Source organism: Nomia melanderi, chromosome 12 (assembly GCF_051020985.1).
Source record: "Nomia melanderi isolate GNS246 chromosome 12, iyNomMela1, whole genome shotgun sequence".
Lineage (NCBI taxonomy): Eukaryota > Metazoa > Arthropoda > Insecta > Hymenoptera > Halictidae > Nomia > Nomia melanderi.
This window is the reverse complement of record NC_135010.1, coordinates 13,308,692-13,329,777: the sequence shown is the minus strand read 5'-3', so window position 1 is coordinate 13,329,777 and position 21,086 is coordinate 13,308,692. Positions and strand designations below refer to the sequence as shown.

The following is a 21,086-nucleotide window of genomic DNA, read 5'->3' as shown; positions in this document are numbered from 1 at the left end:
ATTTAGCGTAAGGGGACGTTTCGAATCGAAGGAGACAATAACGTTACAGCAGCGCTATCATTCGATGATCATTCCTTACGGTACGAAGCTCGAATCGATATTTTACTCGTAGCCGATAGTTTACTCGTATCCTGTAAAATCCTAGATTTAATGTTATTGTTATCTTAGTCTATAGTTAATATATGAAGATAAATCTGTTACACATCCAGTGGTTTTATTTTCACCTACCCCCGAGCGAACCGGACACTTTCACTGACGAATTAACTGAATACGGCTAACACTTTCGATTAAAAAAAAATAAAACACATTGCAGCGTTAAGAATTCCTAAAACTATGATCAACACCTTTCACAGATTTCGGAACTAATTAATATCCTAACGTTGAATGAAACGTCGATTCATGAAGTCGAAATTAATTATGAATAATATTCATTGTAACTAAGAAGAAAATACCAGTAGAAGTTCATACTTAATATAACGAACATCTTTACGATATAATCTTGTAACGTAGAAAGGAATATTCCACGAAAACCGAGAGATTACAGTTCAGTAGAAGAGTCTTGTATTGGTAGGACCGGTTGCAAGTACACGGGGCACGCAATGAGTAAAACAAGGACAGCGCGTATGCGAGACAAGGATAGGTTTTCATCTCAATATAAATTTATATTATATCTATAATTAATATCAATAATTAAAATTATATATTGACGGATTATCCCTCGTATAAGGAAAGTCTCATTAGCGTGAAAACGGTTGCAGGCAGTAAGGGGCACTCGCCGTATACGCAATGAGTAAGACAAGGATAGAAGATTTTGGCGACGGGCGACAGCAGCGCCATCTAGCGGACGGGCGTTTTCGAAGCTTTTCCCTATCCCCGCAATGAGTGCGACAAGGACAGAGCTAGTGTGCGACAAGGACAGAGATAGTCTCACTCTAGCCACCTCCTTGGAAAAAGCATCTCATCGGTCCCTGGTACCTACTCGTGAAGCATCAGGACCAAGGAGGTCTCCGACGAACACGGACGTATGACTGTGTGCGTGAGAGATGGAGGCGGAAAATGGCCGCCGAATCGAACGCGGGACACGATAGAGAATTCGTTAATATCTCGACTGCCGCGAATGACTCGTTAACATTTGCGAACGGAAAATGTAGAATAGATATTCAGGTATGTTCTTGTATAACTATTGATGGGATTTTGCTTCGTGATAAATATTTATTTAAGATTTTTTATAATGTTGTTGGTGGGTGAGTCTAGAGTTTGTTGACAGGTCTCCAGTGAATAATTAATTTTCTATTTTTACAGATATAATTGGCGAACGTTTTTGATTAGGGAAGTTAGAGTGGATATATAGAGACATTGCAGTATCGCAATTAGGAGGATTTGGGTTGTAATTAATGAGTTATTCGGGATTCTTGGATGGGTTAGTTGTTCCTCCGTGGTTAGCAATGAGTTAGACAAGGAGAGATGTGTAAGTGCGAGAAGGATAGAGATAGTGTGTGGTGCCATCTATGGAGGAAGTTCTGGACTAATTGGTTATTAACTTGGGAATTTTATTGTAGATGGCGCTAATTCCGAGGGAGATTGGATTTTGTTCGGATAGTTTTATTGTTAAAAATTGATCGACTATTTTAGAGTTTAGGAATTGAAAAATGTGAAATGGAGCTTTTAATACTTCCCCTGCAATTTTTTATTGAACCGCGTTCATTATTTATTTAATGGTTCTTGATTGTCCGTCGGTAATTTCTGATTTTTGGATAAATTTCAATTACATGTTTAATTTACTCTCGTCGTCGGTATAATTGGTGAAAATTTGTGATTGAAGAAATTATTATTATATTTGACGACATATTTTATTAATTATAATTAATTGCCTGAGTTACCGACTGATTACACCGATTTATCAGTGAAGTTACTAATCAATTAGTATTCATTCGTTGCTGGTAGATGGCGCCACTTCGTAAATTCGATTATCAACTTAGGCTGAGACTATGATGATGGCGCTAGTATCTAAAGACCAGATTTTATTGTGAAATGATTCTTGCTAAAATTTATTTGGTGTCTTATTATTTGGAGGGTGATGATCATTTGCGTGACGTATTCATATTTTGGAACGTGTCTTCGTTAAAAAAGGACTATCTGATCAGTTTAAAATAATTGAATAATTCATAAAAACTCCAACCATGGAATACGTCACTTTAAGGGAGAGCTTCCATTTTAGCTAATTTCAGATTCAAACAAAGTTTCAATAGTGTGAACATAATCACGAATTTTTTGTATACTGAAAAACTTCAGTTCGTTTAAATGTTTAATGTGTGGAGTTAAGTAACAAAAATACTGTAATCTTTACGGTTTTAAAGGAGATGTTATTCCAATGTGCTCGTTTATACTGATACAAGTAAGACATGGATAATACAGAATTATTATTCTTTGACACATTTTCGCATGATATTTCAGAAGTAAGTACATTATTATGGTTATATTCATGTAATCAGACGTATAACGTTAATGTCAATTTTTAAATGTCTTTTAGGAACTTAACTTAGATTTAGTACAGTTCCCCAAACCTGTATATATTAGCGAAGTTAGAATTATTCCTCTGGGTGCTAGAGTACAAGCAGATTTTCCTGGAGGTGTTCGTTTAGGGTAAGTTTTATTCATTCACATAGCATAATTAATAATTTTAATTAATTAATACGATACTTTATTTATAGTGCAACAAATCCATCTCAATTTGAGATTGAATTTTTTGTAAATGACTTAAGTAAACCTGGAGCATCTACCTTCGAGTCTCTTGGAGAGTTAGAATATAAACAAAATATTCATATTCAGTTAGAATGTGAAAGGAAACAAATACCAACAGATGGATTGGTATTAAGAGGATGGTATACTACGATTACTTTAGCTGTATATGGAACATTAACAAAGTCTTTGAATAATCCACAAGAAATTATTAATTCAACTGCTGGATCTGCAACTTGTGCAAGTGGTTTGGAAGAAGTTGTAGAAAGTACTGCTCAAATAACGGAACAACAATCTGACTGGTACTATGAAAATCAAGCACAGACAAATTCAAGTGTAAGTAAACACGATAATATAACAATTGCAAATTGATAAGATATCACATGTAAAATATTTATATAAAATTAATAGGAAACATGTGTAGCTGCAACTCCACCACCTCCTATACAACCAATACAAACAGTAGAATCATCCAGAAATTCAACATCAGATACTGGAAAGGTGGATGTGGGACATTGGGAAGAAGACAGTGCAAATGGTACTTTAAAGTCAGCAAAACGTCCTTCTTCGCCACCTTCTGAATCTTTAGTATCTTTAAGTCCTGAATCCATATCAGCGGAAGAAGAGGAAGGAGAACAAGATGCAGGTGAACAAGAAACAGGAGAACCATTTGAACCTATATTATCCGACGAAGATATAATGGCAGATGATATACCACCTGCAACAGAGTATGAATGTGAAAATGTTCAATTGGACGATATCTATTCTTTGACTCCTCCTGATCTATTGGACTTGGAAAAATTAGTGAACATTACTGACGAATACTCTGTTAACAATGAAATGTTAGATAAGATACATGAAATATTTCAGTCATTATCAAAATCAGTTCTACATTTTAACAATGCATCAGGACAGGAAAAAGAGACATTTGTTCACAACTGTGAATCGTTATGCGCGATACTTAGTCCATTTCATTTGAATAGTGCTGACTTTGATGACTTGACAAACATTGTAAATGCAGGCTTAGATGTGGACCTCGCACGTGCTCAGCCTCAGCCAGCTTATAAAGTTCGTCATGTAAAAGTTGGTGTACGATTAGCAGAAGCTTTGTGTAAGCTTCCGCAAGGTCCAGAAATACTATTAAAAGTAGATGCTCCGTACAAATTGTTGGCGTTATGTATGCGTGAAAATGTAGCTCTTCCTGTGAAACTCTCCGCTCTTCGTACTCTGGACGCTGCATTAATAAGTCCTATTATTGTTCAAGAATTTCTTAGATCAAAAAGTAATTTGTATAAAAACGCTTTAATGATGTTAGAAACAGCTAAGTTAGCCAGATTGAAATACGCGTTAAGTTCGTTACTACGGAAAGTACACGTTTACGAATTTCTCGAGGAAATTATCGAGCTTGATGTACTGGGTGTAACTGAATTGACGAACACTTATATATGCGCCCCTACAGTAATGGCCCAACCAAAACGTCAACTTCCAGCTGGAGCTCAAATGGAATTCGAACGCGAGCAAAACCGAAATCCGCGTTGTCATCTACTGGCATATTTCGAGCATCATAAACTTTTATATCACATTCTAGTCGCACTTACTTCTCCAAAATCAGACTTGAATTTAATAAGAGCCACTCGACATTTTCTATTACGTATCTCTGATACAAAGGAAGGTTTACTGTATTTACTGAAGGAACCAGACGTTACGAAATTAATTTTAAAAGCTTTAAAATGTGAATTGCCTGGTGCAGGATCTGTTTTAGCTTGGCGACTTCAAGTTGTCCAATGTTTGTTACATTTGAAACATGTACCTTCTGATTGGTTAGCCTTAAAGAAGCTTCATTCTTTTCTAACGTTCCCTGAAGGTTTACAAGCTGTAATAACAATTCTTTCTACAGGGGAATTTATTGATATATTAATTCCCTATCTGTCTGATCCAAATTTATGCGAATTTTCTGCAGAAATTATATCAGCAACGATTAGATACTCCGATCGAGTAGAGATATTTCAGAATCGTGCTGCAACTATTTTGGACAAATCACGAGCCCAAGCTGTGTTGAAAGATGTTACTTCATACATAACTACAGCTGCGCAACCGTCCCATTGGAATTATGGAGATGTTTCTCCACTTGTTACATGTATCAGGAAAAATGCTGATAAAGCAGCATCTCTTCCAGGCCAATTAATTACAGCATGTAGGATTTTGTACTATCTTGTTTTCCCTTTTAATAACGATGTGGATCCATTAGAACCTTACACTGAATTGAAATATAGGAACGCGTTAACTCAGTTGTTCGCTGCTGATGGTTTAACAGCTCTGATTGCTGTGATGGCAAATATTTCAGAGTTTTATGAACAACCATTTTTGCATCGCGCTGCCTTGACGGGACGAAGAGGCTTAGCATTAGTTGCATTACTTCTTCCGTGTGTGAAATTAACAAGAGCATTATTAGAACGTCTCGTGAAATATATGGCAACTGATTTTAAAGATCTGACAGCTGTGGTGCCACTCCTGGGTGTTTATTCACTGGTCGAAGCTATTCCTCCTGTTCAAATTGTACAGATATTATCCGAAGAAATAGTGGGAGCTCTTTTAGTATTTACTCAGGCTGTGGATTCAGATGGATCGGGGAATGTAGCAAAATCCTTATGGACACAAATGTTAGGTGAAGTTCTAAAAATGGTTTCTCTTAGTCCATGTAATTTTATACCTGGTTTAAAACTTCTAACACGATTATTACCGCCTGTTCTCACCTTGAAAGAAACGATAACTGAAGATGCTACTAGGCTCTTAGGTTTCAGGAAATTGTGGTCCGCTCATTTACAAGCTCAAGCTAATAACTTGACTGAAACACTGCGACTACTTTGTGCTAGCTGGAATAAAGATTTATTGATTCTTCTTTCAAAAGTATGTATGCAATTAAGCGACTTAGCAGCACCAACTGCGCTACTCGTAGGTAGATGTTTATTAGATGGTATAATAGCTGCAGCTCCTCTAGAAAACAATGTCTTGATTCTAGCATTACTGAGTGAACTTGCAAGACACGCACCTATGAAAGCAACACTGTTAACTTTAACTAATCCTGCATCTCGAGCACAAGTGAAGTCTGACCAAAAATATCCCCCTGTTATCGAGATGATGTGCACAGCACTTAAAAATACAAATGATATTAGAATGCAATATGAAATTCTTGATATTTTTGAGACATTGTGTGACTGTACACTGAGTTTAATGCAAGAAGATGCTAATGAACCATTTGAAAAAGGATTAACACATTCAGTACCAAGTAAAGAACCGCTTCTATCAATTTTGGCAGCTCTCATTGATATATTAGCAACTAGTACAAAATTCGAATCAGAGGTACTACAAAGTACACTTCGTATACTTACATCTCTTAGTAGTCATAACTATGGTTTATATCATGTAAAAAGCTGTTTAGAGAATAATCCTGATGCATTACGATCGTTATTAGAACACATCTCTGCGTTAGAGGATTCCGAGGATCAACACGTTGTAGATTTAACCATAATGTTCTTAGAGAACTTAATTACATCTGAGTCACAAGGCAGATCGTTGTATCTCCGTGTACAGCAACTAGCATCATTGATATCGTGGGATAAGAACGATCATCCTCTAGAGAAGATAAAAAGAGCACAAGAGTTAGTAGAAATTTTAAAGTCTACCGAAGATAAAGAAGAAAAAGAACCAATTCCAGAAATGTTAGAACCGTTATTGCCAACTCCAGAAGCTTTGTTAAATCAATTTTCTCAAAGATGTCTACGAACTCCAGATCCAATATCCAAACGACCAAAGAAATTTACATTTATGTCGCCAACTCAAGTAGTAACTGAAAATACAATAGATCTTTTAGCTCTTGCGAGTGAATTACTTCCTGCAGATTTTAATTTACTGGCAGAGGCTCAAAATTTGTGTTCTAAAGCACCTCCAGATGATGCTACTCAACCACTACAATCAAAATGTCAAAATGATGAACAAGAAACTAGGGACATACAAAAGCAATCAACATCTCCTGTATCAAAAGTAAAACAACCATTTGGTGAGTTGGATATACAAGTTTATTACACGATAATCAAATTTCCAGTAAATATTAATTATTATTCTTATAAAAAATCTATACATCTGTAATCGCGTATATTCATTGTTCTGTTTTTACTTTTCTGTCACAGTTACACCCATGCGAGGGAGAACACAGTTTACCAATTCTCTAAGAGGTGGTCCAGTAGTGGGAGGTGTAGGCAGAGGTGCAGATCCATTTAGATCCAGACCACCGAACACTTCACGACCTCCGTCTCTTCATGTCGATGACTTTGTAGCATTAGAGACATGTGGAGCACAACCAACAGGACCTACGGGTTATAATAAACTTAGTATTCGTGGTACTTGTCCTTCGCGAGCGATCAATGCTGGAACAAGAAGTAGACCATGGGCTCAAGAAACTCGACCACCGTATCTTCGCTAATTATACTCATTTAAAAAAAAAACGAGATACTCGCTACCAACAATATTAGGTTCGAAATTTACCAATTATAGTAAGATGAATATTTTATAATAACGAATTTAATGTATAATACAATAAAACTTGTATAAAACTGTTTTCATTTTAATAAAACTATTTGTATATCCTAAAAAAAATGTTTTAGTGATATACTTGCAGTAGTATTAGCTTGCTGGCCTTGATACTTTGACAATAGAATTTGATTGTATTTTCTCTTTCCATTCTTCATAGAATATTTTAAAACTGTTGTACTCTCTTTGTGTTTTTTGTATATCTTTACGCATGTATCTATTCTGAAATATCAGTCAACATCAGCACAAATACTGTTTAATAAGTTACATACGTTCATATTAACAGTGAAAATTATTTAGATACCTTGTTCTTCATGAATTGTAATATCAATTGTTCAAACTTTTCTAAAGTTTGAAATATATACGGAGATGATTCCACATCGTTTTCTAACATATAGTTCATCAAATATTGTAAGTATTTAAAGTTCCTCCGCTGAGCTGCAGAGAATATTAATGTCCCTACAATTACACAGTTTGGTTTAAAGCCAATATTATCCATTTGCTTTAAAAGTTCTCTTCCATACTTTTCTTGTGGACATCCCAGGGCTAGTACTCCAAATGTCATAATATTTGGTGATAGATGATGCCTCTGTACTTCATATAAAACATCCTGAAATGTAAATTAATAGAATAGGAAAAATGATACGCTATAATTTATTAAATTCTATTCATTAACAACTTACTTTTGCTTCTCTATAGAGTTTCCTAATATTTCTTCTCTTAATAAGCATATTGTAGAAGCTTATGTCTACTTCAATTTTTTTCTTCTCTACATATTTCAGAAGCTGTTCTTCTGCTTTCAAAGAAGGTGGTAGTAATTCCATAAACAATGTCATTGTTTTAACATCAGGGATTACATTGTCACTTTCCATTCTTTCCAATAATTTTTCAAATCCTCCAAATAAAATCAATCGATTCGTTTGTAATATCTTATTCAAATCCACAGATATTATTTTATTTCTATCAATATTATTTTCACTTGTATCAGATACTTCTGAGTCAATATTCTTTACAATAGAACCTTTGCTGCTGTCTACTGATTGATCTTTAATCAAATCAATGACTGAAGTAACCAATTGTGGTGGAGAATTTAATAAATCTGATTTTCCGGTTTCATTAAGTACAATTTGAGTATTAGGTAAATTTGATATCAGAAAATCATTAAGTTTTAGGTCACCAAAGTTTGTATCTCTGAGTGCTCGAAGAAGTAAGTTATAATGAGTTACAGTTGGTGTCATTTTATATCTTCTCATCTGATGCCATAAAATTAAAGCATACTTTAAACCACTTTTTTTATTACTTATTGCTGCATGAAAGAGAACAGCATATATATCGCTTGTAACAAACCTCTTATCCTTTGCTTCATCTGCTATTTCAAAAGCAGTTGTAATTTGTTTATGCCAACTGTAAGCTTTTATAAGACTAATATAATGTGTCTTATTTACAACAACTTTGTTTTCATAAAAATCTCTTCTCAGATTATACAAATATTCTAATGCTTTACTTGTATCTTTTGATAGAGCGCAAGCATTAATTAAGCTATTATATATTGCTTGATTAGGAACTAAACCACTTTTCTTTACTTTGTTAAATAGCTTAAAACATTTGTCCACCTCTCCTTTATGAGCAAACCCATAAATTAATAAACCATACATATACAAGGAAGGCTTGTCACGGTTCTGTTTCACTAAATCTAATACACTTAATGCTAGTTCCAGATTTCCTTTACTTATATGATCTTTAATAAGTCTACAATATTGAACTGGAGTTAATTTTTGCCATCTTGGAACTCTTACATCATTTTCTGTGAACCTTTCATCTTTTTCTTCTGCTTCATCCATTTCAACTCGCTTATATTTTTCATATGCAAGATCCCCAAATACATTGGCATCTTCTGGTACTCTGTTTGTACATAATTTTCTGTTCCAATCGGGCAAATACAAAAGACTTCTTCCCATTTTTACGTGTGGACAGCCACTTGTATTAGATTTATTTTCATTACTGCATAATGTGCAACAGATAGGACTTACTGTCGTAGTTGTATAATTGTTGTACTTACGTGCATTTAATGTGTATAAATAATGTTTCTTTTGTTTAATATACTGAACATAACCATCAATGTAACCTAACAAGGAGTTCGATTTCAAAAAGGAATTCGCTTTCGATAACAACATATTGATCATATTACTTGACTCTTGTACAATTAATTCAAGAAAATGAAATTTTCATGTAATAAATAGTTCCAATATCATTAATACAGAACAATTTGTTTTCCTTGCGCGAAAACATGCACTCGTTAACACATCATATTGCATTTGTAATTTCAAATTTTACAGTAGTATTTTCGAAATACACGAACTGCCTGAAATATATATTAAATATAGAATTTAAGTAAAAACAGAAATACAGTAGTTCGATAGTACAAAAGAACTTACTTTTTAGTATTATTTTCTTAAAAAGAAGCGGGAATTTATTGAATACGACACAGTCTTGGAAAAAGGGGAGAACAAAGATTCTACGATATTTCAAAAGTTGAAAACAACATATTTTTATTAAAAATAAGCTTGAATCAGAAGACATTGAACGTAGTGCGCGCATTGTTTATACATTAATAAATATAAAATAATAACTATTAAATTTAATTACGCTTAAAGTTAATGGTAAAATTGGTACACTAGCGCTGAATACGCTCATCGGAACGTTGTACCTTCCAGTGAGCCGCGTCAGTTCGATAAAGACCACAGTGATTTACAAAGAGGAAGGCAAAAGATATTGAATGTACCGTCAAATGCGCCTTCGATCGAATATAATTATTTCTGAAGCACGAGTTTATTACTGAAGGAAGATCTGCTCGATTAACGAATTATTGTGTGACGAGAAAAGATGGAAAAGACGGACGAAAACGAGCACAACGCGTTGCGAGAGGTTTTAAGTGACGAGGAATTGAAAAGAATCCCGGAAGGATTTGTTAAAAAATTAAACGCATTCTTCAACGAAAAATTTGAACAATATATTACGGCTAAGGCAGTTTTCCAAACCTACAAGAAAAACTTTGGTAAGATTCAATTGAATTTCGCACTTTTTGTTGTAATAACGATCGCCCGGTTTATTTACATGGGCAAGTTAACCTCTTCTTATGTATACAGGGTGTCCCATTTTAATTCTTCGACGTGATTGTCTACAAAACCATTCATTATTTAAAATAATGTTTCAAATAGAATTTACTCGGAGAAATAACATTGCATACACAGTCGTCTCCAAACGGATCTTATTTAAAAAATATATTTTTCATTTGCTTGTTTGAAAATTTGATAAACTGTTAATATTCTTACATTAAAATATTATTTTATTAAAAGAAAATGGTAAAAACAAAATTTGGTAGTTTGAAACATTGTTTTAAATAATAAGAAATTCAAAAGATAATTGTATGGAGAGATTAAAATAAAATACTTCTTATACATGTTTTGTTTGTTCATGTCAGGAACATCTAGCTTTAATCATTGTATGCTTATGTTTTAAGACCAAACTTTGGAGAAATTACAAAAAGATTTAACAGAAGAAAAGACAAACTTTGAAGAGTGCAAGGAAAAATTGACAATATCAGAGAAATATACTTCTGAATTACAAAGCAATTTGGATGAAGCCAAGAACGAAATATTGAAATTACAAGAGAGTGTTAAAAGGTATTTTTGAAGAATGTACATAATGAACGTGTAATATTACAGATAGAAATAAATATGTAACATTACAGATTAGAGAAGGACAATGCAGACTTACGTAGACATAGGGACACTGTTGTGGATGAAAGGGATACATTGCAGTTACAGGTTGAAAGACGGGATACTGAAATTGAAAGAATGCACACTGAATTATCTTCTCTGGGAACACAACTTCAAAATGCTGTTGCTGCCAAATGTCAAGCTTTAGCAGAAACAGAGGAAATTCGAAGTCGTGACATGACTCTTGAATTTAAGTATGATATCTCTTATTTGTATGCGAAATGCAATTATCTCAGTTAAGTATGATAAGCAAAATTTTTTAAGGGAGAAACGGTTAGAACAAGAAAGAGCTTTGATTCAACAACAAATGGCAGGACTTGAGGAAGAATTAGCAAAAAGAATGTCAGAATTGCAATCAACGAGAGCAGAAGCATCTGCACGATCTCTTTTAACTGACACCCGTTTGTCACAACGCGACGAAGAGCTACGTATTGCTAACGAAGCAGCAGCACAATTACGAGAATCTTATGCGTCTCTTCAAAGGCGATGTAACGAACTCGCTCAAAAACTAGAAGAACAACGTACACAAGAAATTTCTATGCATGCTTCCTATAGAGAAGAAATTGGCGCTCAAACCAGACTGGCAGATCTTTACAAAGGCATGGCTGATGAAGCTAATGCAAAAGCTGAGGAATTTACCAACGCAGTTAAAGAACTTCAAGAGTTATTGGAGCATGCTACTGATCAATATGGAACACTAGAAACTACGCACAACCAGCTTCAATTACAACACAAAGAAGAATTGGAAGAGAAAGAACAGAAAATAGAGGAATTATCGAAAGAATTAGATCATGCAAACGAATTACTTAAAAACATTAAGCAAGGTAATTATTTACTTCGTTAAGAAGCTTCGTTAAGAATGCACTTTTTAATTGCCATACTTTGTTTTGCAGAACGACTGGATCAAGCTGTCGAACAACTTGCACCAACAGCAGCTATAGCTAACCGCGTGCTTAGGAAAGGTCTGAGTCTTACTCAAATATATACACAGTTAGTCGAAGTAACGAATGAATTAACATCAGAACGCGAAGAAAATGAACGTTTGAAATCTCAGATGGATGTTATTTTACGCGAATTGGAAGAAAAAGCACCTATTTTACAGCAACAACGCGAAGATTATGAAACAGCTATGACTAATATCGCGACGCTCACATCGAGACTAGATGAACTACTAGCAGAGAATCATAAACTGCAGGAAACGACAGACGAAGCGAATCGTATTGCTAAACATCATACTAAAGAGAATCAAAGATTGAAGACAGAGTTGTCAGACCTAGCACGGCAGGTGTGCTATCTTTTGAAAGAAGTTCAAGAGAGTAGAACCGGAGCAACTATGCATTCGAGCGAGTTTTCTAATTCAGTGGACATGGACAATCTTGTTTCGTCGGAAATTATTAGCAAAAAGCTTGTCACTTTCAAGGACATTGAAGAATTGCAAGAAAACAATCAAAAGTTGTTATCGATAGTTCGCACACTGTCATCGAGGCAGGAAGAAATTGAAAGAGCAACCGATGAAATAAATTCTGGCGAAATGAAAGAAAAATTGGATAGGTACGTACTTTTATTATATACCCGATTTACATATTTCCAAATAATTTTGTTAATTTTTATTCAAATTATGACAGATACCTAGAACAATTGAAGGATATGCAAACTGCTCAAGAAAGACAAGCGAAAATGTTAGAGGGCCTTCTAAGGCAACGGGACATGTACAAAAATATGTATCAACAATGCTTGAAACAGACAAATGTAACAGAGAAGAAAGAACCTGCAGAAACGCCTGAAGAAGACACAAAGGAAGCAGAGGAAGGAAAGTTCGTTCCTAATGAGTCGCCCAACGTCGCTCCAAGTGATACTAACACAGAAAAAGAATTAAAGAAACAACTAACAGAATGTGAATCTAAATTGAAACAAGTCACGGATGAATTCGGAACTTACAGGAAAGAAAGAACAGCCCATGAACGAATGTTGGGAGAAGAAGTCGAGAGGCTTAGAAAAGAAGCGGAAGCAAGTTCAGATCGTTGTTGCAGATTAAAAGCACAATTAGATTCTTCCAATGATAGGTTCAATCTCTTACAAGCAAATGTCACTTCTTACAAGTCTCAAATAAAGGTGCTCGAAGAGAAATGTTTTAATTATAACGTAACAATCGGTACTACGCATTTGTTAACATAAAAACTATTAAATTTATAAAAGTGTTCAAGTCTGTATAATTATTGGAATTATTTCTTCCACAGGCAAGCATGAGCAAAGCTTAATGATTTTGAAGGACGAGGCTTTATCGGCTCAAACGCGTTTGTCTCGAGCAGAAGTGCAATTAGAAAACATACGACAGGAGAGGCAGCTTCTACGTGATTCGGAAAGCCGTCTTCTAAAGGAACGCGAAATATATCAGAGAGAGCGTCAAACGCAAGCTTTGTTACGGGCAGACGTTGAGTCTATTAAAGCTAGTTTAGAACGTGTTCAAGCTGAAGGTCAACTACGCGCTGAACAACGTTTAGATGATGCAACGAGGGAGTGCGCAGCGCTAAGGCGACGATTACAGGAAGAACAAGATAGATTTAGAGAATTATCAACTCATTTGGAGAGACAACTAACCACTGCGCAAGAAAGACTGGCGGAGGAACGCAACATAACGGAACAAATTAGAGCAGAATTGGAACAGACCCGCCAATCCGATTCTCAGAACACACAGCGCATAGAAGAGCTTAATACTAAGTTGAGGCAAGCCGTTACTCATTCAATATCGAAGCCTTTCAATGGTACGTGTACGACATAGGGTTACATTTTTTATAATTAGTTAGTTGATGATTTTATGTAAAATTCTGTGGCTACTTAAACTTGCAGGTGACGAAAATCTCGTAAAGAGATTAAAAGAAGTTGAGATACAGCTTGGAGCAGCACAGGCGGAGTCAAAGTCGCTGTCGGAACAATTGAAAGCCGCACGACAACAAAGCCAACAGTATTGTGACATAGCTGAAAGCGCGGAGGCGCAATTAAGAGAGTTAACTGCGCAACATAATAAATGTAAAGAAGAATTAGAAACAGCTTTAAAAGCAGCGCGCGTAGAATTAATGTCCCTTCAGAGGGAGCAAGAGTTAGTAAAAGAAGTAGCGGAAGTTTCTAGTGGTAGACAAGAAACTGACTCAGAATTAAGAGAAAAATTAGCTGACGCAGAAAGAAAGCTTGAAGAATTAGACGAACTTAAAGGAGAATTAGAGATTGTTAAAAGTGATCTGCAAAGTGCTTCGTTAACAGCGAAGGAAGCTGAGGAGAAGTATGCGAGAGAAATGGTTTTGCATTCGGCAGACCTTCAGGTAAATATAATAAACAGCGAAATCTTATAAGCTATTATAAATTCGTATTTACTTTATACCATTTCTTATCTTTACTTTTAGACACTAGCTAAGATAAAAGAGGATGCTCGAGTAGTAGAACAAAAAATTACAGCGTTAACTCAGGAGAGGAACAGTGCTGTAGAAGCTTTGCAACTCGAGAGGGCAGCTTGTCAAGAAAGGGAAAAGAAACTGCAATCAGAGATGCAGGAGATGCAACAACGGATAGACGATTTAGATTCACAAAATGCTATTCTACATACTCAAATTCAAGAATTAAGTGATAAAACAGCGATCATGCATAGTCAGCAAACTAAGATGAGTGGTCGGGAAAGTCCTGACACTAGTTTAGAAGCGATGAATCGTAGTTTTAGCGGACTAGAGGACGATTCAAAATCTGCAGAACAATTGTTGAGAGTTATGAAGTATTTGAGACGCGAGAAGGATTTGGCAGTAACCAAGTTTGATGTTCTTAGAGCGGAGAATCTTAGATTAAAATCTCAAGTGGAGGTCTGTATTAGATTTACTAAAAAATTTATAATGTATTGCTAACAGAAGCATTTGTTTATATAGGTATTGGAGAAAAGATTGAAAGAAACAGAAGCTGTTCTTAGCTCAGAAAGAGAAAAATCCGAAATCGATGTAGTAACCACATCTAAACATGCGGAACTGCTACGAAAAGTTGAAACCTTGAATGCGATTACGGATTCTAACAGAATATTGAGGGAAGAAAGGGATAGTTTAAGCGGGAAAGTAGTCGAGCTCACTGCGAAGGTTGCTGCGCTTTCCGAAGAGATAGGTCCGCTTCGAGATTCAACGCGGGACTTGGAAGTAAAGACTGAAGCTTTGTATCAAGAGAATACAAGCCTCAAAGCTGAGGCAACTAGATGGAGGCAAAGAGCCAATGCATTGGTAGAAAGAGCTAACAAAACAAGTCCTGAAGATTGGCGTAGATTGCAAACTGAACGCGAGAATCTAAGCAAATTGCTCACGTCCGAGCGAGAAACACATGCGAAACGGGCTGAAGAAATGAATCAATTGAAAACGGAAAAATCGAAGTTGGAAGAACAATTGCTTCAGCTTCAGAAACAAGTACAAACTCAAGGTGAACAAATTCAAAAAACTTCTGACGAGGCTCGCAAGTTGAACCAAGATTTGACTGATGCTCTTGCTGATTCTTCTTCCAAAGCTAAAGACTTGGTGACATTGAAAAAAGAACTTGGGGACAAAGAAGCGGTTTTGAACGACATTAAGAACAAGGAGATACAGATTCGAAAAATAGCAAAGAAATATAAGACTCAATTCGAGGAACTTGCAAAAACAGTAGAGGAAGAGAAGACCAGATCAGAAGAATCTCGAATGGCAGCTGGCACTTCTGCCAGCGAGGATACTTCGCAGGTGTCTCAGGAACGTGAAGACCAATTGCGGGAGGAAGGTCGAGCAGAATTACGCCAAGCGAATATAGAGTTAACTACAAAGGTCGATGAATTATCCAGACAAATGGAAACTGTTCAGAACGAAGCTGAATTACTGAAGAAAGAAATTGATACGATGAATAAGAGTAGCGTGGAGAAAGAAGAACGCGCGAAGCAAGTTCTTAAAGGTGCTAGAACGAAGATTATGCAGTTGACGGAATCGAAGAAAATCTGCGAGAAAGAATTACTTGACTTGAAGGCGAAGCTTGAAACAGGTACCTCTGAATCAGATACCACTGAACACGATGCTAGACTAGTAGCTCTAAAATCTCAGATGGAAGGTAGAATTTCTCGGTTGGAACATGAAAAAGCAGAGATTCAAGCGGAGAAGGAAACTTTGGTGCAAAGAGTCACTCAGTTGCAACGGCAGTTGGCTGGAGTTAGCGGAGTTAGCGCTACTACCGAGCCGCCTACCGCTAACATTAAACCAATGTCCGCTAGAGCTGAAACTCCATTAGCCAGTATTCGTCCGATGAGCGTTGTCGTGCAATCTAGAACAGCTGCGGTTCTCCCGACCACTGCTAGCGCACCAGTTATGGTAGCACCTCACCAGCAGCAGCAGTCACAGCAACAGGTAGTGCACACCACCGAAACAAGTTCCCCAACTAGTAGTCTTCCAGACTTTCAACCAGCCAGCACCAGCAGTTCGTCGCAAACAGCACCTAGTACTTTACGTCAACTCGTTGTACAGCCACAGTTAAGCGAGTCAGCAGAGTCGACGCAAAGAGAAGATCCGGAGAGTGCCGAAACCCTCAATGTACAACAACAACAATGTCAACAGCAACAACAACAGCAGCAGCAGCAGCAGACTGTTGCGTTGGTCAGTCCAAGAGTTGAGCAACAGCAACAGCAGCAACAACCTGCGGCTAGCGATCAACAGCAGACTGTAGCTAGCAGTTCAACCCAGTCAGTGAGCACGTCTCAAGCATCTACAGGACACAAACGCCCCAGAACTTTAGATTCAACTGCATCAGGATCTGGAATTGAAGGCATGGACCATAGCAGGCAAGAGCAGGTACTTAGCCCCAAGGCCAAACGAACCAGACAAGAAATGACGTCCACTGCCAGTGCAAGTGCTTCGGAAGTTGAATACCAGGTGAAGTTACGCTGCAAGAATACTCTGTAAGATGTAATAAATGGTAACTGTGCACGTAAATAATAAAATGTTCATTCAAATCTCAGGTACCAACCTCGAGCCAACGGGATCAGGATGAAGAAGTAGAAGAAGGGTGCGTAGTTGTAGTAGACTGCGATGAAGGTGAAGGAGGAGGTAACCATCAGGCCCAGGAAGAGGAAGAATTTGACAATGATCCGTACGAAGAGATGGAAGAGGAAGAAGAAATGCCATACGAGGTTGAGGGAGAGGTAGAAAGAGACAATAACGAAGTTGAAATTATAATGGGTGAAGATTCTACGAGCGTGGAAGTTCCTAGACAAGCTCAAGTAACGGTGCCTACGAATCAACAACAACAACAGTCTGAAGCGATAAGTAGCGCTGGACCAACTGGAGAACCAGCCACCTCGTTTACAACGCGGTCGTCGCGTGGTATTGCACCCATGCCTAGACAACAACAACAACAACATCTGCTTTTGGTTCGTAAATTTGCAACAGATGGAAACAGTACGCAGTTGTTAGATTATGAAATAAATCGTCTTTACAATATTTCATCGCCTTTCAGCCGCAACAAGGTTACGAGGATGGCGGTGACGATAGTATAGTACCGAGTACCCCGACCCTGTTCGTTCCACGTCGCGGAGATGGATTCGGCGAAGCAGTCAGCTCACCTCAAGTTCCTCAGGGGCGTTTCACCTTTGGAGATTCATCTGCACCGACCACTGCATCGTCAACCCCTTCCTTATCAACGCCATCGGGTTCAGCAGCTCGAACAATATTCGGTTCATCGAGTTCCAATGTGGCACAGGTAGTTCAAGAAAGTATGGACGATAGTAGAATGGACCTGACACAACTAGAAGATGGCGGTACTGGCCGTAGCGTACCTACAACACCTTTACAAGTTTCCCCGGCAGCTGATTTACCACCCTCGGTATAAAATGAAGAATCTCTTTGTGTTTTATCACATTGTGATGTAATGATAAATTATTTAACCAACGAATTCATTTGTAGACGAGCAGTGGGCCATCCGAGGAGCAGGAGACGTTGGTTTCAGTGACACCCGCGTCAGTAACAGGTACCACAGTTGGCGATGCCAGCGAAGAACCTGCGATACCTAGTATACGTGTAGTCGGTGTTGACGATCAACAACATAGTCAAACTGAAATAATCACAGAATCTATGACACCGACTGAAGGTAGTGATCGTTAATATTTCTACGAATTCGTTCATGTCTAGACAGAAAAACAATGGTTAAAACAATGTTTGATACATTAATATTGTTCGTTGATACTGTAAAAATAAATATAGACAATGGAACATACAATGATCGGTGAATTGTTCATTTATACGTATAGGTATGAGCTCGGAGAGTGAAAAACGTACAGAAGAAGCTGGCCCTTTAATGTCTGGCGAAGATGACGCGGTAGACACAGGTGAAGGAACTGAGGAACCAGGAAGTGATATAGTGGAGGACGAAGTTGAAGAGGAAAGTCGTGAAGCGGAAGCATGCCCGTCCAGTAATACGCGGCATAGAAGAATGGCAGCAGTCGCAGCAGCAGCTGCGGCAACAACTCCCGCGAACGGCACCAGAACGGCGACTGCCAGAAGATCATCGCGGTCGCCGTTTAGAACAGCACGTGGCACTAGACCTACACCTATCGTTTGGGAAAATCAATCAGGCAGGGGTAAGTAATATTGTTGAATAACAATAGGTTCGTGTACGATATTGTGAATGATATGAATATGATTCAAGGGCAACCTATAGTACGCGGCCATGCGGCGAGAGGAGCAAACAATGAAACCGGAAGAGGGCGTGGAACAAGAGGACGCCGAATGCGCTCTAAATATCCGTCATACGCGCGATTCTAAGACTAAAAAGTTGTTTCTGCGTACGAAATCGCGTGAAAGATGCAAACCACTGTTTTCGAGCGCGAACGGTGTAACGGACTGGTTGGCTGTTAATATATCAATTTTCAAAATGAAAATATTTTTATTTAGCGTTAATCAGTTAATTATGTTGTACAGATAAATCGGTCGCTGCGACACTTAATTCTGTAGCCTGAAAACGAGACTGTAACATCGTTCTAGCAAAGACGATTGCATCCATATAGTTTAAAACCGCGAAACTGTCTGGGATTAACAGCAACTATACAACCATTTTCTCTAATATTATTCTCAATAACTGAAAGAGACATTCCTTTCATTGAGTTTCCCCTTTTTTGGTTCTACTCGCGAGAACGCCGATGGAAAGTATATAGCATTTAAGTTGTCTTATTTATTTACTTGTAGAAAGTAATTTTTATGCGGATGTTGATCGATTGTCATTGATCATTGGCAGTGTCACTAACGTTTCTCAGAAATGACAATTTTTTTAACGAAAATATCTTGTCGGAAAGTATGAGTGTCGTCTCTATCCTTTTTTTTCTTACTGAAACATGTTTTATTTCTCAGTGTTTTACAGATTTAAATGGATATGCTTATTACTTCCACGTGTCACCGATGAATATTAATAAATACTATATAAAATAAATACCTACGATCTATAAATGTCCGCTCGAATATAATAAATACGAGGTATTAAGATGCGCACAAATACAATATATTTTACATGTACATCAGTCTCTTAACCGATTCAACGTGTTGCCCGACATTAATACTTTTCGAATACTTCCGAGTACCGCGGGTTATTCCAACAGAGGGCGAGAACATTTTAAAATTACCGACGAGAACGCTTAAATACTGAAACACGACACGAATAAAGATATCCAACAATTTACACATTTATACACAGTGTCGTAACTACGAGACTGTCATTGCATTTATCAACTAATACCGTAATATTAAAGTAATATCACAATGGTGAACAGAAGCACGACTGTTCTCTTCGCCGGAAACGAGCTTGGTATGCTAAATTTTAACGTGTTAACACGTTCTGGTCCCATTCAGTTCAATTACCAGACTATTCACGGCGTTTATTAATAACAGATATGACTAGTTTAAATAGTAACAATTTGCACTATATCACGTGACTCCTGCAAAACAGGTGTCCGGCGATCGTTCCTTGACTTTTACCGTCGAGAAGACAACACAGTCATGTTGTTGGGCATCGAGCCAATCTACTTTCTGCGTTACAGTCTAAATGCACGCGTTGAACTAGAAGCCGATATCGGTCCATCGGGAAAGACGTGAACACGAAAATCGGCACGGAACGTTTCTCAATGATCGTTCATTGTCAACCATCAAATAAGAGTCACGTTCGGCTGTAGATGCTCTAATCGACGTCGGTCGTGCGTCGTGGTGATCTCGCAGGAGCAATTCCCGTGTTGCTCGACCGTGATCCATTGTTTCCTGATCCCCTTGGTCTCCAGGCTCAAAATCTGGGTCTCCACCTCCTCGTAGTAAATCGACGACACCACTGGTTTGCAGCTTCTGTCCGGGTTGGTGCAGCAACCGGAGTGCACGTCGCAGCGTTTCAATACAATGTAAGCAGGCTGCATGACACTGTCCCCGGTATTCTGTTGAACGTTCTGCATCAGGTCCCTCAAGTTGTACGCCCGGCTCTGCGGCTCCACGCAGGTGAAACTCCGGATCATGTTCACCGCGCGCGGCAAATTGATCCTCCGGGCCGGCCGATGATGGTGATGGCCGTGCTGGCCGTCGACGTTCGCCGTTAACTGGACCACATTGTCCAAAGTCAACGGGACGAGCATCATCAGCTTTAACAGGGAGCTCTTCAATAATCTACTTCTCATGCCTCGGACTTGTCTACGCGTTTGTCCCGATCTTGACTGAAACTTGCTCACGTGCATAAATTACACGCACCACTGCCGTCGTATTGAGAGGCAATCGACTGAGAGCTTCCTGCTGCCAGAAGTGTATTTATACGTGGAACAGCCTGCACACACGCGGAAGATGCACACGCATCGATCCGGATCCATGCACGTTGCAGGAAAACTCTTGGTATCCTGCGAATCGCCAGCTAATACTCCTTGTGTAACACTTGAAAAACCAGTGTATTTTCGTGTATGGTAGTTACCACTGTCTCACTGGCGGACAC

At 37.9% G+C, this 21,086-nt stretch overlaps 3 protein-coding genes across 6 annotated transcripts; 2 read left to right on the top strand and 1 right to left on the bottom strand.

Annotated features, from left to right (window-relative positions):
- The first annotated feature begins 2,019 nt into the window (after positions 1 to 2,019).
- vir (VIR_N domain-containing protein) lies at positions 2,020 to 7,386 on the top strand. Its single transcript, XM_031970095.2, has 5 exons — positions 2,020 to 2,456; positions 2,531 to 2,643; positions 2,712 to 3,075; positions 3,151 to 6,796; positions 6,927 to 7,386. The coding sequence occupies exons 1-5, from the start codon at positions 2,403 to 2,405 to the stop codon at positions 7,217 to 7,219; spliced, it is 4,470 nt and encodes a 1,489-aa protein (XP_031825955.2). The 5' UTR covers positions 2,020 to 2,402; the 3' UTR covers positions 7,220 to 7,386.
- LOC116424123 (pentatricopeptide repeat-containing protein 1, mitochondrial) lies at positions 6,957 to 9,537 on the bottom strand. Of its 3 annotated transcripts, XM_031970097.2 has the most exons (5): positions 9,386 to 9,537; positions 8,010 to 9,303; positions 7,631 to 7,936; positions 7,413 to 7,548; positions 6,957 to 7,106 (listed from the first exon to the last, which is right to left on the bottom strand). In XM_031970097.2, exons 2-4 carry the CDS (start codon positions 9,282 to 9,284, stop codon positions 7,420 to 7,422), a joined length of 1,710 nt encoding a protein of 569 aa, XP_031825957.2. In that variant the 5' UTR covers positions 9,285 to 9,303; positions 9,386 to 9,537; the 3' UTR covers positions 6,957 to 7,106; positions 7,413 to 7,419. The 3 variants fall into 3 exon arrangements, with proteins under 3 accessions (XP_031825957.2, XP_031825956.2, XP_076228941.1); XM_031970096.2 differs by having other exon boundaries at positions 8,010 to 9,509; XM_076372826.1 differs by having other exon boundaries at positions 7,035 to 7,163; positions 8,010 to 9,509.
- A 672-nt stretch (positions 9,538 to 10,209) lies between these two features.
- On the top strand, positions 10,210 to 19,566 carry Mgtor (nuclear basket protein megator). Of its 2 annotated transcripts, none has more exons than XM_031970094.2 (15): positions 10,210 to 10,381; positions 10,847 to 11,009; positions 11,078 to 11,299; positions 11,370 to 11,929; positions 11,999 to 12,656; positions 12,731 to 13,257; positions 13,343 to 13,867; positions 13,953 to 14,422; positions 14,504 to 14,950; positions 15,014 to 17,011; positions 17,098 to 17,508; positions 17,595 to 17,960; positions 18,041 to 18,224; positions 18,385 to 18,714; positions 18,795 to 19,566. In XM_031970094.2, the coding sequence occupies exons 1-15, from the start codon at positions 10,210 to 10,212 to the stop codon at positions 18,896 to 18,898; spliced, it is 7,137 nt and encodes a 2,378-aa protein (XP_031825954.1). In that variant the 3' UTR covers positions 18,899 to 19,566. The 2 variants fall into 2 exon arrangements, with proteins under 2 accessions (XP_031825954.1, XP_031825952.1); XM_031970092.2 differs by having other exon boundaries at positions 18,783 to 19,566.
- Positions 19,567 to 21,086: the final 1,520 nt, after the last annotated feature.

Excerpts from the sequence above, each read along its gene's own strand:
- Mgtor (XM_031970092.2), top strand. The coding sequence starts at position 10,210 with ATGGAAAAGACGGACGAAAACGAGCACAACGCGTTGCGAGAGGTTTTA. Across the intron at positions 11,010-11,077 it reads TTACAAGAGAGTGTTAAAAG|ATTAGAGAAGGACAATGCAG; the intron begins GTATTTTTGAAG and ends GTAACATTACAG. Across the intron at positions 18,715-18,782 it reads GGAAAATCAATCAGGCAGGG|GGCAACCTATAGTACGCGGC; the intron begins GTAAGTAATATT and ends ATATGATTCAAG.
- LOC116424123 (XM_031970096.2), bottom strand. The coding sequence starts at position 9,509 with ATGATCAATATGTTGTTATCGAAAGCGAATTCCTTTTTGAAATCGAAC. Across the intron at positions 7,937-8,009 it reads AACTCTATAGAGAAGCAAAA|GATGTTTTATATGAAGTACA; the intron begins GTAAGTTGTTAA and ends TTTACATTTCAG. Across the intron at positions 7,549-7,630 it reads TACAATTCATGAAGAACAAG|AATAGATACATGCGTAAAGA; the intron begins GTATCTAAATAA and ends CTGATATTTCAG.
- vir (XM_031970095.2), top strand. The coding sequence starts at position 2,403 with ATGGATAATACAGAATTATTATTCTTTGACACATTTTCGCATGATATT. Across the intron at positions 2,457-2,530 it reads TTTCGCATGATATTTCAGAA|GAACTTAACTTAGATTTAGT; the intron begins GTAAGTACATTA and ends AATGTCTTTTAG. Across the intron at positions 3,076-3,150 it reads AAGCACAGACAAATTCAAGT|GAAACATGTGTAGCTGCAAC; the intron begins GTAAGTAAACAC and ends TAAAATTAATAG.